At 39.8% G+C, this 16801-nt stretch overlaps 3 protein-coding genes across 3 annotated transcripts in view; 1 reads left to right on the top strand and 2 right to left on the bottom strand.

The window, feature by feature from the left end:
* Positions 1 to 4675, top strand: part of loxl2a (lysyl oxidase-like 2a) — a 35243-nt gene extending 30568 nt beyond the window's left edge. Inside the window, exons 11-14 of the mRNA XM_074629125.1 lie at positions 192 to 307; positions 989 to 1125; positions 1602 to 1713; positions 3453 to 4675. Coding sequence (XP_074485226.1) covers positions 192 to 307; positions 989 to 1125; positions 1602 to 1713; positions 3453 to 3523 — 436 coding nt within the window. The 3' untranslated portion in view covers positions 3524 to 4675. The remainder of the gene's footprint in view (positions 1 to 191; positions 308 to 988; positions 1126 to 1601; positions 1714 to 3452) is intronic.
* r3hcc1 (R3H domain and coiled-coil containing 1) lies at positions 2094 to 10742 on the bottom strand. The gene is made up of 10 exons (XM_074650623.1): positions 10717 to 10742; positions 8794 to 8974; positions 8478 to 8599; positions 7096 to 7233; positions 6346 to 6889; positions 6037 to 6212; positions 5254 to 5324; positions 5062 to 5157; positions 4822 to 4963; positions 2094 to 3220 (listed from the first exon to the last, which is right to left on the bottom strand). The coding sequence occupies exons 1-9, from the start codon at positions 10740 to 10742 to the stop codon at positions 4854 to 4856; spliced, it is 1464 nt and encodes a 487-aa protein (XP_074506724.1). The 3' UTR covers positions 2094 to 3220; positions 4822 to 4853.
* A 212-nt stretch (positions 10743 to 10954) lies between these two features.
* On the bottom strand, positions 10955 to 15900 carry LOC141764154 (golgin subfamily A member 7-like). The gene is made up of 6 exons (XM_074629135.1): positions 15753 to 15900; positions 15187 to 15309; positions 13247 to 13399; positions 13011 to 13112; positions 12159 to 12217; positions 10955 to 11802 (listed from the first exon to the last, which is right to left on the bottom strand). The coding sequence occupies exons 1-5, from the start codon at positions 15759 to 15761 to the stop codon at positions 12170 to 12172; spliced, it is 435 nt and encodes a 144-aa protein (XP_074485236.1). The 5' UTR covers positions 15762 to 15900; the 3' UTR covers positions 10955 to 11802; positions 12159 to 12169.
* Between the last annotated feature and the right edge of the window lie 901 nt (positions 15901 to 16801).

Genomic DNA, 16801 nt, shown 5'->3' with positions numbered 1-16801 from the left:
TTACCAACGTCTAACTGTCCTGGAAATCCCTATATCCCTCTAGCAGCTAGGCTTTTCCCCCACACTCCTGCTGTAAATGCTGTTTGGATTGGCTCACGGATAAGTGCATGTATGTTATTGTGGAGTTGCTAAATATAGGATGTTTCCTATATAGGATGTTTCAACATTGTGTTTTTCTTTGTCTAATCCAGACATTACCACAGTATGGAGGTTTTCACCCACTATGACTTGTTGACTCTAAACGGCACTAAAGTGGCAGAGGGACACAAAGCCAGCTTCTGTCTGGAGGACACTCACTGTGACGAGGGTAAATATTCTTCCTTCCCTTTTCATTTTCATTACATACTGTGACTTTGTGTAGATTTGTGCCTCTGAGTTGTGGTTTAAAATCTATTTCCTTTCATGAGAAGAGAATATAGTAAAAAGAAAAATACACTCAATCAAAATACTTATGGTGTTGTTAAAGGTAGGGTTGGTAAAGATTTTAGAAACATTTTGTTATATTAGTTGAGATTCTCATCACATCCCAACAGTAATGAATAAATCAAATGCTCTGACAAAGAAAAAAATCAGATAACTGTGGCTGTCGCAGGACTATAATAAGCCCGTCCAATCATTTCATTCGGCTTGAATGTTGGACAGGCTACCTAAATGGGCTACCTGTCAGCCTGCGTGCACTCATTGTGCGTCACCAGTGTCTTCCATAAGCTGCTAGCTTGACAGCTGTGAGTACCAACAATAGTCGTGTTCGCCGTTTCTCTCTAGATTTAGGGACTTTTGGAGCTAGTGCTGGTAGCTACTTTCTTTGGAAAAGAGTTGGCAACACTGGGCTCAGTTTTTCGGTTGGATCATTTTTACAATCTAGCAAACTCTTGCTGGTTTCTCAAGATCACGAACCTGCCTTTAATAAGAATTGATGTTGTTGAATGTTTGATTTGATGAATATATCTGAATGGCTTAATACTAAAACTGCTCTGAATGCCGACAGGTATCCAGAAGAAGTATGAATGTGCAAACTTCGGGGCACAAGGCATCACAGTTGGCTGCTGGGATACGTACAGGCACGACATCGACTGTCAGTGGATTGACATCACAGACGTGAAGCCTGGCGACTACATCTTCCAGGTAAAACATTTGGTCTGTCAGTCTAGCCGTAGTACGTCCAGCACATCTGCTGCTGGGAAGACTGTCTCATCTCCAGCCAGTGTCATTTTATAGACCAAACAGATACCAAGACTTTCCACGTCTCTTCATCTGCTTGTGTTTAGCTTTCAGCCTGAGTCTACTCAGACTTTTACAAGCGAGCAGAGGTTGTTGAAGGACACAGAACTTTCTGACGGACACTTTGGCTGCTGCAGAAACTAAATTTCCAATCTCTAGGTTACGAAACAAACTCTGACGTCCTCCACTAGAAAATCATCTTTCTGAATCAGCTGCAGCAATAAAACTTGTAACTGACTGACCACCCTCTTAGTCTACTGCCGAACACTAAGTCTGCATTACTAAGTCCTGAGTAGTATTTATAAAATGACTTTATGTATAAATGAAAGGGAAAATTTTTCCTTGAGATGTTTAACAAATATTGATTTTTGCTCTCCCAGGTCGTGATAAACCCAAACTATGAGGTTGCAGAATCAGATTACACCAACAACATTATGAGGTGCCGCTCTCGGTACGATGGACAGCGGATATGGACATACAACTGTCATATAGGTGAGAACATTACATTATAAGGATCACCATCTCCTCTGCATTAGGGATACAATTAACTACTGTACAATGGTAAAGCGTCACGTTCAGTGGAACATTAAGCTGCATTATAGAGGATTTGTATTTTTCATGAAAGCAACATTCACCTTAAAATACAATGAATACTTTTAGTTGTGGGGTTTTAAACCAAATATTAAATATGATGACTTAGTATTTCCGTCCCCTAAAATTAGGTTATAGTTTTTATATCACCTGATGTAGATGTAAAAATGCTCATATTAAAGGTTAGACAGCACTTTAAGTTAAGATAATTAATTAACATTTAACACAGTTTATTTCAGACGTGCTGAAGTAGTCAACAAAACACACAAACCCAAAAACAATTTAGCTGCACTGTATGTTTATTTCAACTTTTACGTCACTGAAACTTTTCTACAACGAATCAAGTCAAAAACCATGTGTAGTTTTCATATTGTCATGGGATTGTGCAGTATTAAACGCTATAATCAAGTCTTCTTCTCCCTGAAATGACTCAAGGGATGCAGGTAAACTCTACAGGTAACTGACATAGGTAATGCGTTGAGGCATACCACAGAACAAGTCCCGTCACCCTCACATCAGGCACAAAAGATAATTCCAGGGAAACATCCCATTTCAGTATGACAAAAAATAAAATACTCAACGTCTTTCTTTTACTAAATACAGTAACGGGTACAAAGGGCCTAACATTCAAAGTTTCCAAAACTCAAACTTTAGTTGATCAAAAACATCTGAAACTGTCTAGTTTTCTGTGATGTGGAGAACGAACTTGAATACTTTGCCTCTGAGGCAACAATCAAATCTAAGGTAGTTTTGTGTTATTTAGAGGAAAATAATAATAAATATGAAAAACAACTGAACATCTTGCAACTTGTTTACAAAAATTAAAACAAAGTTTCAAAATGAACTAAAACATTAGAAAATATCAAGCGTAACATTGCTGCTACTGAAAATAATGAATACTTGTGGGATTTGTTGCATAATTCTACACATCACCTGGGCAAGGAGGAAACAAAAATATCCCTGCCTGTAAATTAAACACCCTCGAAACACACTTTAGTTTCAAGACAACATGCATTCAAATCAAAACAAGCTAATAGCTTCTCCAGTGCCATTTCCCCATTGGACTTGTTCATACTTTCTTTTTGATTTTTGATCCTAACGTGAACAACAGGAACCACAACAATAATGTCCAAAGGGGTCAGGTTCGACTACAGAACAGCAACTTTGAGGCTGGTTGTGATTCAGCATCTTGCCCAAGGACACTTCAGCCGGGTGGATGTTGCTGATATGTTGCAGTCAATTCTTGCCAGTCCCCTCGTTCACCATGCAAACGTGCCGTACCGATCAGTGAAGCAGGCAGACAGTGCTGGACGGTAGTCATACTCATCATGATCAGCCAGCTGTTGGTGGCCCCCATGGAGCCTCTACGGAGGACCATTGAGTGGAGGCAGACAACCGCCTGGCCTTTCTGTAGAACATAGAATAGACTGTTAGATTATATCTAAAAGATTACTAAAAACCGATTATCAAAATAGTTGGCGATTATTTTTAATGACAGCTAATCAATTAATCGTTGCAGCTCTTGTACCGTGACGTCTTAAGTTTAGATTTGTTTGACCAGGAGCTTCATCATTTGATTTGCATTATGTTACACAGTATTTATCTTGTCTTCATCATCCTTTCCCTGTCTGACTTCACAGGTGGCTCACGGAGTTCAGAAACAGAGGATATATTCCCCGGATTGCTGAACAACGAGCTTTCACACAGGTAGGCCAAAGATGGACGACACGGACGGACGGACAGACATTAGGGAAGCATATATTGATATTTGACAACCACTAGAGGGAGCTGTACTGTTTTGCTTCCTTGGAGCTGTGCTGGATTGCTGCTGGGCTCAGGGCTCAACTGGTACAACGGACAACGACTCAATGAGAAAATGAACTGCTTGCTTACTAAATCTATTATTCAGCTGTACAAAAGTGTCCTTATCTCTTAGTGTGTTAGTTCCTTTATTGCCAGTAAAATGTATGTTTTGACCTGGTGCTTGCTGGGAGAGATGTCAGGGAGGGGTGCTGCCAAATAACTTATTAAATTAACTGTGCCAACAGTTGTCTTCTAAGCCAAAGTTTAAAGAGTTTGGGAAAAGCCTCAATCCAAAATCCATTAGATGAGACCTTCACTCTTATGATATGTTTGCTTGGGATGAATGAAAATAGTCTACTGCTAAACCAGGTGCTACAACTGAATCTTGCACTGTATGTTTAAAATCACATTTGCTTCCACAGTATTGGATAGTTAAAGGCTTTAACTAGAAACTGAAAACAAATACAGTACATGATTATAATTACTGTAGAACAACATGGCAACAACGCAACTAATGAGACAAATAATTGATGTTTTAATAAAGACCTGTATTTAACTTTCTACAAATGATGACAAATTGTAACAAACTGTAATTTAGGCTACCTAAAGTCCCTACAGTGCTAAACGCAACGGTTGCTTGGATTTGTTTCCTGCAGTATTTCTGACAATCTGTAAATATTTGCAGTCACAAAATTAAGTGGGAATGTTTTTCTTCCAGGATTTTGTGTTCCACATACTTGAGCTCGCTTTTGAAAATGTTTTATTTATTGACACATTTGCATCTTCACGATCTGTACATCCTCTTCAGCTTCTGTCTCAATGTCTGAGTTTTGTTACATTCTTACCATCAGGGACTATGATAACATTGTGGATGTGCTGTAAAAGCCACAAATGTGTGTGTGTGAAAATGCCTCATCATTGTTTGTGAATTAGTTTTTTTTAATGTAGCAAATTCAATAATTCATTTAAGTGCTTGCTGTCTGACTGGATATATTTTGTATGCATGGGTGAATGTGGAAAATCATTCCATTTTTTTGAAATAAATATTGGTGAAAGCAGATCCAAATTTATATGCTGAACATTTTTTTTGAAAGGAAATGCTTTGAAAAGGAACCTCTGATGAAAGCGAAAAGACACTTTGCAGTAACGTGACATCTCTTTGTGGATTTAAAATGTCTAAAACTTCACTTGTGTTAGTCTGTTCACCTGTATTTTCCATTAGCGGATAACGATTCCCTTCAGTATCGCTGCACTCTGCCTCGTCCCTGCAGCCCCAGGGCTCTGGTCACCATCCGCCTGGCAACAGCACAGTCTGTCCTGGGACGTTCCTTTACTGGCTGGATAAACTCTGGAAGACGGCACAGAAACAGCCATCTGATCCACATCATCCACAGGCATATTATTCCAAGTACCACAGGGCTCATATAAGTTTAGTGAATGGCCTACCTGCCCGTCTACTAGCCTTTCCTTTGGATTTTTTACTGCCCTCAGCCAGCGCTCTTGTCTTCAACATTGGGTGGCAGATGGAGAGGGCGTGGAGTGCTGCACATGACATCGCAATACGTTAGTACATTTTTAGTCATTCATCTTTTAACCTCAACCCCAGCACAACAACCATTGTGCAGTGAGGACTCATACCTGCCATCTCATTGGAGAAAACCCCGAGGGCGTGTGTGTTGTCGACCCACTCGATCTTCATTCCACCATCACTGCGACAGACAGGAAAGCACTTTAGGAGATTGATAGCTGGATCAATTGTTTGAGATCTAAATTTACTTACATTGGACATACGGGATGTTTTTCAAAGTCTTAAACTTGATTGTTGTAGAGTAAATACAGAAAATATCTAAGCCACAGTTTAAAGCAGTGGTTCCCAACCTAGGGTCTGGGCCCCTCTTAGGGGGGCACCAAAGATTACAGGGGGTGTGCCAGGATTTGTCTGCTCTGAGGTTGTCAAAATTAGATTTGATCATGTTTAACTAATATCATAATAACACACTTACTGGATAATTTCTACAAAAGTCTTTTTTTGCTACTTAGTAGGCCACATTATGTTTAAACGTATTGTTTCTGCACAGTTGCAGATAAAGATCAGGCTCCACAAATATTATTATTATTATGTTATTCGTAGAATTAGATTGTTTCCGACTTGTGTGATCTAAACATTTCCAATAACTCCAGAGCATTATTGAGTCCAAAAGATTTAATCATTTCCAAAATTCACAACATGAAGTTGTGGGGCCTCCACTTTTCTTAGATACAAGTAGGGGCTTTAAGGACAATAGGTTAGGGAACCATTGGTTTACAGAATGATTCAAACTTAAACCAGAGGTCTCCTGAACTAGAATAGAAAAGCTATTGGAGACAAACTGCCAGATCTGATCTATATAGAGGTTTAGGATCTAAACTCTCTGCTCACACCTGTAGTCTGTGAAAGCATCCATGAGGTCTTCCGTTTTGAAACAAGCAGGGAAGTCGTAGATCTCGATCACGTGGCAAAACTTATCCGGGCTGAGACACACATTCTCATAGATGGAGTAGTCATTGTGAACGTGCTGGATGGAAACGGTCACGGCTTCTTTCAGATGTGCCTTGATCTGATAGGACAGATTACAATTTATGGTGCTAATGTGGCCTCAAAATGAAAGAGTTTAATGTATGTTAATCCAAAAAAACACAAAGTACAGAGCAATGGAAAATAAAAAAGCAGAAAACCAAAAGCAGGCTTACCTCTTCAGTTACATCATCTGTGTCTGTGCATATGTCCTCCTTGCCCTTCTCATCCTCCTCCAGAGTCATGTCAGAGAAGCAGGACAAAGTCTGTTCCCAGACTAGGGGCTCAGCTTCATGCACCGTCAGCACCAACTTTTGTTTCTCTTCCTCAGGACAAAGTGCTGAACTGTCAGCAGCATGGTTGAGGATACACTCCGCTACACTGGGGAGACATTCCTGTCCGGATGTGGATGAAGACTTTGTTTTTTCTGTAGTTTCGGGACAGGAACAAGCGTCAGATGAACTGCTGATGCAGCTGCAGCTACTTGAGGCGGGACTGGGCAACCCTTGTTCCCCTGAGGGTTCTTGTGTGTTTTGTAAGGACAGTCTCTTCCGAGCAGCTCGTGGCATGTAAAGGGCTTTGTCCGGCCTCTTAGGTCCTCGGCTTCGCGATGGGATTGAAGATTTAGACTTGGCGTAGCCACCCATCTCCTCCCTGCTTCTTAGGGGGTCTTCACACAAGCTGTCGTTGCCGTCTTCACCGTCTTCCTCTACCTCACCCCTACAGAAAAACAAATGTCTTAACTTATTCTATAAAAATGTATTCTACTATAAAAAAAAGACTCAAAAACAAACAACAGCAATGTGAAACAAAAACCAAGAAAGACCTGTCTTTGTTGTTACATCACAGGCAAAGTGCACGTAAGCAATACAGCAATGATATGTTATTGCACATGATATAACAAAGATCTTGTCTACATTCAGGACCTGAGCTCAGAATTGCAGACCACCACCCTCCGGCACCAGCTATCCCCCACAGAGAAGGTGGTGAGCTCTGGCAGATCCTCTATGGTCCTGTGGATCAGGTAACGCAGTCTGCTGGGTAGAGGGGGGAACAGGAGCACACTGGACAGAGACACAAGAGGGCATGAAAACAGAGAAAGACAGTAAGGTCATGTCTTCTTTTGACAGTATGAAAGCAACTTTGTTTTTACATATTTTCAACATAGACTTGGCATTGAGAACCACCTGATGAATAAAGGATCTATTAGAAGAATTAAGTACACACAATGAGTACTGAATTCAATATTTATCTCCCTAATGCAGGGGTCTGCAACCTGCGGCTCTGGAGCCACATGCGGCTCTTTAGCTCCTCTCCAGTGGCTCCCTGTGGATTTTTAAAAAAAATTAGTGGAAATGAATAACTGTTTTTTTGTTTACATTTTCATTTTTATTTATCGTTGTTGTAGGTCTATGTTACGGCGGAGTATTAGGGCCACATTGAGGAAAAAAATAGATCTGAGAGAGAATAAAGTCATAATATTATAAAGTAGTAATTTTACGTGTTATTTTCTTTTTTTCTCGTAAAGTTATGACTGTATTCTCGTAACATTATAACTATTTTCTCGTTAAATTATGACTTTATTCTCATAATATGACTATTTTCTCGAAATCTCACATTTCTTTTCCCTCAATGTGGCCCTAATACTCCGTTGTACATTTGCACTTTGGCCCTCACTGCATTAGACTTATGTACTATATACTTAGACTATAAACTGTGTTACCTTCATCACATGCTCAAATGTTTTGTGGCTCCAGACAGATTTTTTTTTGCCTAAAATGGCTCTTTTGATAGTAACGGTTGCTAACCCCTGATCTAATGAAACACTGCTTTATTCCGATATAAGAAAAAAAAATTATCTACAGTTTATGTGCCACTTGTCTCACACAAAGTTCAAGTGTAAGACTGTCCAACTAAATTCATATTCCTAAGTATTTACAAGATTGCACGTCTTTAGGAGGATGGCAGGAAGATGTAAAGTGGAATTATGAGTTCTTAAAAATAAAACACATTTTGTCTGACCAGTAAACTGACCTTTCTATAGGCCTCATCCACATGTATGTTTGTTTGTTCGATCTGTTCCTCATGGTTTCTGTGTGTCATACAGTAATTTTTCCTTGTTTTTTTCATTGTTTGATGTTTCTTCTTGTGTGTGAAGCACTTCGTAACGGTGTGTTTTAAAAGGTGCTATATAAATAAAGCTTTACTTACTTACTGTGTTTAAAACAGGCATATAACTAACACTAAATGGTCCACATGTTCAGCTGATGTGCATCCTTTCTTAATGGACATAATAACCTGAACTTACCTCTTGTGGTTGCTCTTCTCTTGGTATGTTTCCAGATCATCCTTGACATGATGCAGGAATTCATTTTCTTCCTTTGGGAAATAAATGCCATCGAAACAAGGAAACGCCAGGGTGGACAGAGGGGTGGACAGAGGAGAGGACAGAGGAGAGGACAGAGGTGGACAGAGGAGTGGACAGAGGTTGACAGAGGTGGACAGAGGTGTGGACAGAGCAGGACAGTGGTGGACAGAGGAGTGGACAGAGGTTGACAGAGGTGGACAGAGGTGTGGACAGAGGAGGTCAGAGGTGGACAGAGCAGGACAGTGGTGGACAGAGGAGGACAGAGGTGAACAGAGAAGGTAAGAGGTGGACAGAGGAGACAGAGGAAGACAGAGAAGTGGACAGAGGTGGACAGAGGAGTGGACAGAGGAGGACAGAGGAGGTAAGAGGTGGACAGAGGAGACAGAGGAGTGGACAGAGGTTGACAGAGGTGTGGACAGAGGAGGACAGAGGTGGACCTGTGGACAGAGTGGTGAAGTTAATTTATTACTGATCTTAACCTTAAACCTTAAATAGCATCTAAAACACATTGACTGTGGCCAGTAAGGTTAGCTAGCAGCCATGTGTAGAGAGGTTCATACACACAGAGCAGTAAACCAGCTGGTTATTTACCTAAACAACACATTAACTACTCATAACAAATCTACTTGAGTGGTCTTACCTTTATGGTTAACCTGTAAGTTACTATTTGGACTTGGACTTGTTGTAGTGAGATGCTGTAGCCGTGTGAAACAGGTAGCAGTTGGTTAGCTTTAATTATTTAGCTTCCGGAAGCAGATGTTTTTGTTTTTTAGCGTTCCTTCAGATGCACATCCGGTCTGACTCCTTCACAATAAAAGCGCCGTTCCTAGGTTCCTACTAGACCAGGGGTCTCTGAGCAATCTGCGGCTCTTCAGCTCCTCTCCAGTGGCTCCCTGTGGATTTATAGAAATGGAAATGAATAATTTTTGTTTACATTTTCATTTTTATTTATCATTGTTGTAGGTCTCTGGTACGACGGAATATTAGGGGCACATTGAGGGGGTAAAAAATCTGAGATTTCGAGAATAAATTCATAATATAATGAGAAAAAAGTCAAAAGTTCATGAGAAAAAAAAGTTGTAATATTACGAGAGTAAAGTCACAAGTTTATGAGAAAAAAAGTTGTAATATGAGAATAAAGTCACAAGTTTATGAGAAAAAAAGTTGTAATATGAGAATAAAGTCACAAGTTTATGAGAAAAAAAGTTGTAATATGAGAATAAAGTCACAAGTTTATGAGAAAAAAAGTTGAATATTACGAGAATAAAGTCATAAGTTTAACAGAAAAAAGTCATAGTATTATGAGAATAAAATTAATATTATAAAGTAGTCATTTTGAGTTATTTTCTTTTTTTCCATTTAAAGTTATGACTTTATTCTCGTAATATTAAAAACATAATTTTCTCGTAAAGTTGTGATTTTATTCTCTTAATATTACGACTTTATTCTCGTAAAGTTATGACTTTATTCTCGTAAAGTTAGGACTTTATTCTCGTAATATTCTGACTTTATTCTTTAAATTTCAGATGTTTTTTCCCTCAATGTGGCCCTAATACTCCGTAGTACATTTGCTCTTTGGCCCTCACTGCATTAGACTTATATACTATATACTTAGACTATAAACTGTGTTACCTTCATCACAATGCTCAAATGTTTTGAGGCTCCGGACAGATTTTATTTTATTTTTTTACTAAAATGCCTCTTTTGATAGTAAACGTCGCCGACCACTGTACTAGGGCTTTTATCTGCATTTCTTTTTTATCTGTTCAAAATGTACCTTAAATGTACATTTGTCAAGTATTCAATACTCTTATCAACATGGGAGTGGGCAAATAGGCTTGCTTTATGCAAATATATGTATTTATTATTGGAAATCAACTGACAACACAAAACAATGACAAATATTGTCCAGAAACCCTCACAGGTACTGCATTTAGCATACAAAATATGCTTAAATCATAGCATGGCAAACTGAAGCCCAACAGGCAACAACAGCTGTCAGTGTGTCAGTGTGCTGACTTGACTATGACTTGCCCCAAACTGCATGTGATTATCATAAAGTGGGCATGTCTGTAAAGGGGAGACTCGTGGGTACCCATAGAACCCATTTACATTCACATATCTTGAGGTCAGAGGTCAAGAGACCCCTTTGAAAATGGCCATGCCTGTTTTTCCTCACCAAAATTTAGCACAAGTGTCAAGCATTATTTAGTCTCCTTCTCAACAAGTTGGTATCACATGATTGGTACCAATGGATTCCATTAAAACAAATTTGTGTTAATGACAATATAAGAATAATTCTAAACAAATACCATTTTTTTAACCCATTGCCCAAACAAATTAACACAGCTTATTTTCTTCAAAGCCTTATGCACTCTCATATTTTAAATAAAGTCAAACACAAGGAGCTATACATATTTCAGGAAAAGGTTATTTATTTAGATAAAACAGAACAATATTTGTAAGAAAAGTACACCGGCTGTATCAAACACCAACAATAGCAATCATCTGTGGAGTTGAGTGTGTTTAAGGTTTTTGTGGTGTTTGGTGATAATGAAAAAGGGGATGACATTCACAGTATAGATGGTGAATCTTATGAGAAACATGTAATAGGATTGTTGGATATGATTTGGGAGATTATTGTACTATGACACAGAGAGGGACATTTCTCAAAATATACTACATCACGCTGTTACTTTGTGATGGACTTGTAAACATGCTCAATCTTCAGTCACAAAAAAAAAATCCAGTTTAGATCTTCCAATGTGCATGTTTTAAAAAAAGTCATGCACAGATAAGAAAACATTCGCCTCAACAAAGGCTACAACATGTTGCATGTTAATACTTTGGAGCACTGCCCATAACAGGATTACTGTTTACAGACTGGGCCAACAACTCTGCCCCTATCTATTTCTTATAACTGTTCTTGGCGACTAGATATTATTTGACTTTATATTATTTGCAAAAACATAAACGAGTCAAATCACTTATATTTACTATGGTCAAAAAGTTGCATTTAACACGATGGCACTGTTCATAAAGACCGGTCTTGATCAACGAGGACAGGATTTATACACCACACTGCATGTATAAAAAGACATGAAAACACATTTACAAACATATATGGATAGGCAGACGGTAGAGTACTTATAAATAACAGAGAAAAGGATCAGATCGAAATTATATACATCCATTCAGGAGAAGCAGACATCTGAATATGTGCTGCAGGACAGATGATGAAGAGTATCTGGTCAGAGTCATCAGCCTATACAGAGAGGTAGACGACAGAAAGAAAGAAGAAAGTTCTGTTAGCATTAAGGATAGGCAATGGGTACAGACAATAGAGATTCCAGTGTTGGTTTATTTTATGTTTGACTACTAGATGGTAGTAAATGTCCTGCTTAAATGAGCACTCATTATGAAATGCTGGAATTAAAAGTGGTCCGAGATCAATTTGACTGCGGCAAAAAAACAAACAACTTTCATGGCTGACGTTTTGGGAAAATCCCTTAATAAAATCCTGATTTCTTGAGTTACGGGCAAAAATATCAAATTGGAGCATCCAAAACGTTAACAGTGGACCGAACTCTTCATTAAGAATACATCAGAAGGACTCCATACCCCAAGGATCTTTATCTTCCAGATCCAATACTTCTGTCTTCATAGATGGTAATTTCAACCTAGAAGATGGCAAGTTAAGGAAAATACACAAAGCTACATGCAAGTTTTCTTCTATTTTGCTCTCTTTTTAAAATATTTTTTGGGGCTTTTGCCTTTATTTGATAGAGACAGTGACAGTTGAAAGAGGGGGAGAGAGAGAGAGGGGATGACATGCAGTAAAGGGCTGCAGGTTGGATTTGAATCCAGGGTCGCCGCATTAAGGACTCAGCCTTGGTACATGGGGCGCCCGCTCTACCAGGTGAGCTTTCGAGGCGCCGCCGTTTTCTTATATAATTAACTAAAATGTACTTTTCTTAGCATACACAAAGTTACACCAGCTATGTTTAAATCTACTACATGACTTATGGAGCTTCTCCAGGTTGTCCAGCTTCCTCCCACATCAAGACATGCTGGTTAGGTTAATTGATGCCCGTGTATGTGAGCGTGAATGGTTGTCTGTCTCTATGTGTAAGTCCTGTGATAGTCTGGCGACCTGTCCAGGGTGTACCTCGCCTTCACCCAATGTCAGCTGGGATCGGCTCCAGCCCCCCGCGACCGACCCTGAATAGGATAAGCGGTTACAGATAATGGATGGACTTATGGAAATAAGTGCCGTATTTCTCTAAGGTTGAGAAGACACTAGTTACATTAGAAGTAGACAAAGACAAAGAATAACCTGGCCAAGCATGTAGATGTAAATATTAATAGATGAGCCAGGCAACATTGCCAAATCAGGAAGCCTAATTTTATATCAGTATAACTTTAATACTTTTCTACCCCACTGTTTACTGCCATATGTCAGGTTAAGGATACGACTCTGAGGCCTCGCTCTATGGGGTCAGTCAACAGCAAACCCCTGGGAGCATATATCTTCTCATTCTGGTCCTTAATGTACCTCGAAATCTTCTTCAACACCTGCACACAGAGAGACAGACAGTAGCATGCTAATTTAAGATACACATTAATATGTAGATCTGTCCAACCCACCACAGACAAAAAATATGAGCTGACGATATACACAGCATAACATTGATTGAAGCAGTTTTTACCTTTTCGTAGTGTGTCTCCATGCAGAGGAATATTGTGTAGGCAGTTACACAAGCCAGGCAGCCCTCCAGATAAGACTTCCCCCCTAGTTTCTCTGCCTCTGCATACAAGTTGTTGAGAGTCTGGATGGTTTCCTCAAACTGCTGCTTATCAAGCTGAAACCGCACAAACGGTTTAGTTATTATACACAACCTTGTTATGTCATCATGACATAACATCCATGCAGGGTCTGAAATTCACCTTTTCCTCATCTGCCACTGTGGCAGATCACTGAACATTTCTACCAGCCACTCATTTTTTTTGTCTGCCACTTCTGAAATCTAGGTAGAACGCTTTAAAATTGTAAACACAGTCAGTGGTATCAGACTTTAGAATTATGGAATATATCATGTAATCTTAATCCGTGACTATATTTGGTAACACTTCATTTTACAGCTCTGCAAATTTCATGGTAATTAGGTGATAATTAGCATGTTACCTATTTGAAATTTCTTTCAAAGCTGTAAAATTAAGTGTTACTATATATTTAATTTAGGCTTTTTAAAAATAATATTTCTTAATATAAGGAAAACCTGCCTGCCATGGTGGCAGGTGACCTGAAATTGTCACCTGCCACAGCCAACATTTACCCTGTTATTGGGATAGTGTGTATCATGGGTCACTGAGATTCATTACAAACTGTAGTTCTTTTACTCAACATTGTGTACTCTACTCTAAAGTGAATTAGTCATCCTTATGTGCTCGTCGCCTCAGTCATTGGTATGTGTTTATCTACAAAAGCATTCTGGGTTTAGTTCCTTCCTACTTGTCTTCACTTTTAAAAGGAAAACTGGAAGTCATAATCTTCGTTCTATGGACATTTTGCAATTTGTTGTTCCCAAAGTACGGACTGAATTGGGAAAGAAAGCTTTTACGTTTAAGGCACCTACTGCTTAGAATAATGTACAATCTGATCTTCAACTTCAAAACTTAGTTACATTGAATGAGTTTAAAGCTCTGGTGAAATTGTTAAAGTCCAGGTTGTCTGTGTGCAAGTGTTTTGTATGAGCAAGTTTTAATGTTGTTAATTTATGTGTTGTCTGTTACTTTCACTATAACTGTCTTGCTGCTATCTTGGCCAGGTCTCCCTTGTAAAATAGATCTTTGATCTCAATGGGACTAACCTTCTTAAAGGGACTATTTGTAACTTTGTACGCGCATAAATGTAGCGGGTCGTCACACATGCGCGCTCGCATATGCGCGTTCGCGTGTAGCCGCTGTACCCTCCTCCTCTGCCTGCTCGCCTTCACTCAGACAGCTCAGCTCGCTCCACCTCTAGACGTGAACGCGCGTTCACTCCACACTGCAGAAGAGTTAGTTTAGCTCTGAGAATATCTAGTGAATGCACAGGGGACGTTTGTGCAGAAATAACTGCTGCAGCTCCTCCAGACCAACAGAGGTTTCCCGTGTCTTGGGAAGTAACGGAGCTCTACAGAGATTTACGTTGTCTTCTCGTTACCGACCGGGTGCCTGTGTCTCCTCTGCTCTCTCCGGCTGCGGGCGGAGAGAGCAGGGAGACACGCTGCAGAGCCCCGCTGCCTCAGCCTGCACTTAGGCAGGAAAAGCCAACACTAGGATCAGATCTAAATCATGTTCATGGAGAGACCTTCGTCTGGTCAGCTAACATTACTGCCAAGCAGCTGAAATATAGAGTGATATTGTGGTTTTAGCTGACTTGTGTCGCCTCACTGTTTTGAGCGATGCTCGTTCAGGTATATTGAGAGCGAGCAAGCGCGAGCTTGACGCTGACTTTCGTTGATTTCACGGCCACAGGTGTCGCTGTTAACAAGCATTTCTGAAAGTTACAAATAGTCCCTTTAAATAAAGGACGATAATAATAATTTGGCAGGTGGCAGGTGCTAATTTCATTCCCTGCATCCATGTAAACACTGTACATACATACCCTTGACTCGAGCTCAGAGGGGAACTTGGTCTGGAACTTGGAGATGGTTCCTGAACCATAGTCTCTCTGGACGAACACCTTGGAGGAGACAGCTGGCTGCTGGAGGTCCTGTAAACTGTGGGTCTGGAGAAAGAAAAGAAAATCATTTCATGAAGAACATCTGTCTGAAGAGTAGCACCTCCTGTCAATCTATCTACACTATCAACTGACTTATATAAGCTAACGTTAGCCTGCTAACAGCTAGGACAACATCTAATATCTTTTATAGTATTATAATCGGATGACAATCACCATGAGATATATGTGATGCTTACACTGCTGGTGTAGGTTGGATATTATGACACAATAGTACAGTATAATACTCTAAAATGATATTAAATACTACGATCTGCTTGTTGGCTACTGTTAGCTAGCGAGCTAATAACACGTTAGCTTACAGTTTGCTGAGCCATCATCATCAACGCTGCTGGAAAGCATGTCAGTGTTACCCTTTATCACCTTCATCCTGATCAATACATCACCGTGAACATGTATAACATTATAGGTCAATGTTTTAAAAGCCTTACCTCAGCCATAGTGGATGTTTTCCTCCTGTAGCTGATCTAGCGAGCTACGCCTCTACTACACTACAGCTCCACCAGCCCAGCGAGACTTCCGGTCTGTTTTCACAATAAAAGTTTCTTTTGCACATAGGTTGGCTGTATTCGAAACCGCATACTGCATACTACTGAGGAGCGCAGTATGCAGTATGCAGTATGCAGTACATACTGCATACTACTGAGGAGCGCAGTATGCAGTATGCAGTATGCAGTACATACTGCATACTACTGAGGAGCGCAGTATGCAGTATGCAGTACATACTGCATACTACTGAGGAGCGCAGTATGCAGTATACAGTACATACTGTATACTGCGTTCCTCAGTAGTATGCAGTATGTACTGCATACTGCATACTGCGCTCCTCAGTAGTATGCAGTATGTACTGCATACTGCATACTGCATACTGCGCTCCTCAGTAGTATGCAGTATGTGACAGTTAAAGTGATGTATTTAGCAGTATGCTAGACGAGGCTTAAGCCTTCAAACCAGCTCTTAAAGCACAGGACAAAAAAACTAACTTGTACCACTATTACAATATTATCAAAAAATACAACTTTGATTTTGTTGTTTATGTTGTGCTTGTTTACTTTATAAGATACTGCAGGTTTAAACTATTTATTCTGACAGCTCATAAAGAAGTCCGACAAACAGAATCATCAACGAGGAGAGACGGGAAATATAAAACATTCATCTACAACGTTTACTTTACTCAAACTGCTTTTTCAGTTACAGCAAAAGGACTGATCTCCCTCCAGATATTAGAGAAATGCTAAAAAAGTGTCATGTTGTCTCATCAGGAACCTCTCTGCCCCGTCAGAAGCTGCCCTTTCCCTCTCCTCTTCCTCTCCTCTCATCTTCCCTCGCCACTCTGCTGCCGCTCTGTGAGCGTCACTGGCCGGCTCTCCAGCGAGCTACGCCCGCGGGTGATTGTGGATAAATATAACTTTTATATGATGTGATTTTCTTTTTAATATTCTGTCTCTCACTGTTAAAATAAACCTACCATTAAAATTAT

Source organism: Sebastes fasciatus, chromosome 1, assembly GCF_043250625.1.
Source record: "Sebastes fasciatus isolate fSebFas1 chromosome 1, fSebFas1.pri, whole genome shotgun sequence".
NCBI classification, from domain to species: domain Eukaryota; kingdom Metazoa; phylum Chordata; class Actinopteri; order Perciformes; family Sebastidae; genus Sebastes; species Sebastes fasciatus.
This window is presented reverse-complemented; position numbering and strand designations above follow the sequence as displayed.

What these genes read in the sequence shown, in the direction of transcription:
- r3hcc1 (XM_074650623.1), bottom strand. Translation starts at nt 10,742, where the DNA reads ATGCTTGACACTTGTGCTAAATTTTG. An exon ending in GAGAAGAGCAACCACAAGAG is followed by an intron (nt 7,234 to 8,477) that starts GTAAGTTCAGGT and finishes GTCTCTGTCCAG; the next exon opens with TGTGCTCCTGTTCCCCCCTC. An exon ending in AAAGGCTAGTAGACGGGCAG is followed by an intron (nt 4,964 to 5,061) that starts GTAGGCCATTCA and finishes GCCGTCTTCCAG; the next exon opens with AGTTTATCCAGCCAGTAAAG.
- LOC141764154 (XM_074629135.1), bottom strand. An exon ending in CCTCTGAGCTCGAGTCAAGG is followed by an intron (nt 13,400 to 15,186) that starts GTATGTATGTAC and finishes GTGCGGTTTCAG; the next exon opens with CTTGATAAGCAGCAGTTTGA. An exon ending in TGGAGACACACTACGAAAAG is followed by an intron (nt 13,113 to 13,246) that starts GTAAAAACTGCT and finishes CTCTGTGTGCAG; the next exon opens with GTGTTGAAGAAGATTTCGAG.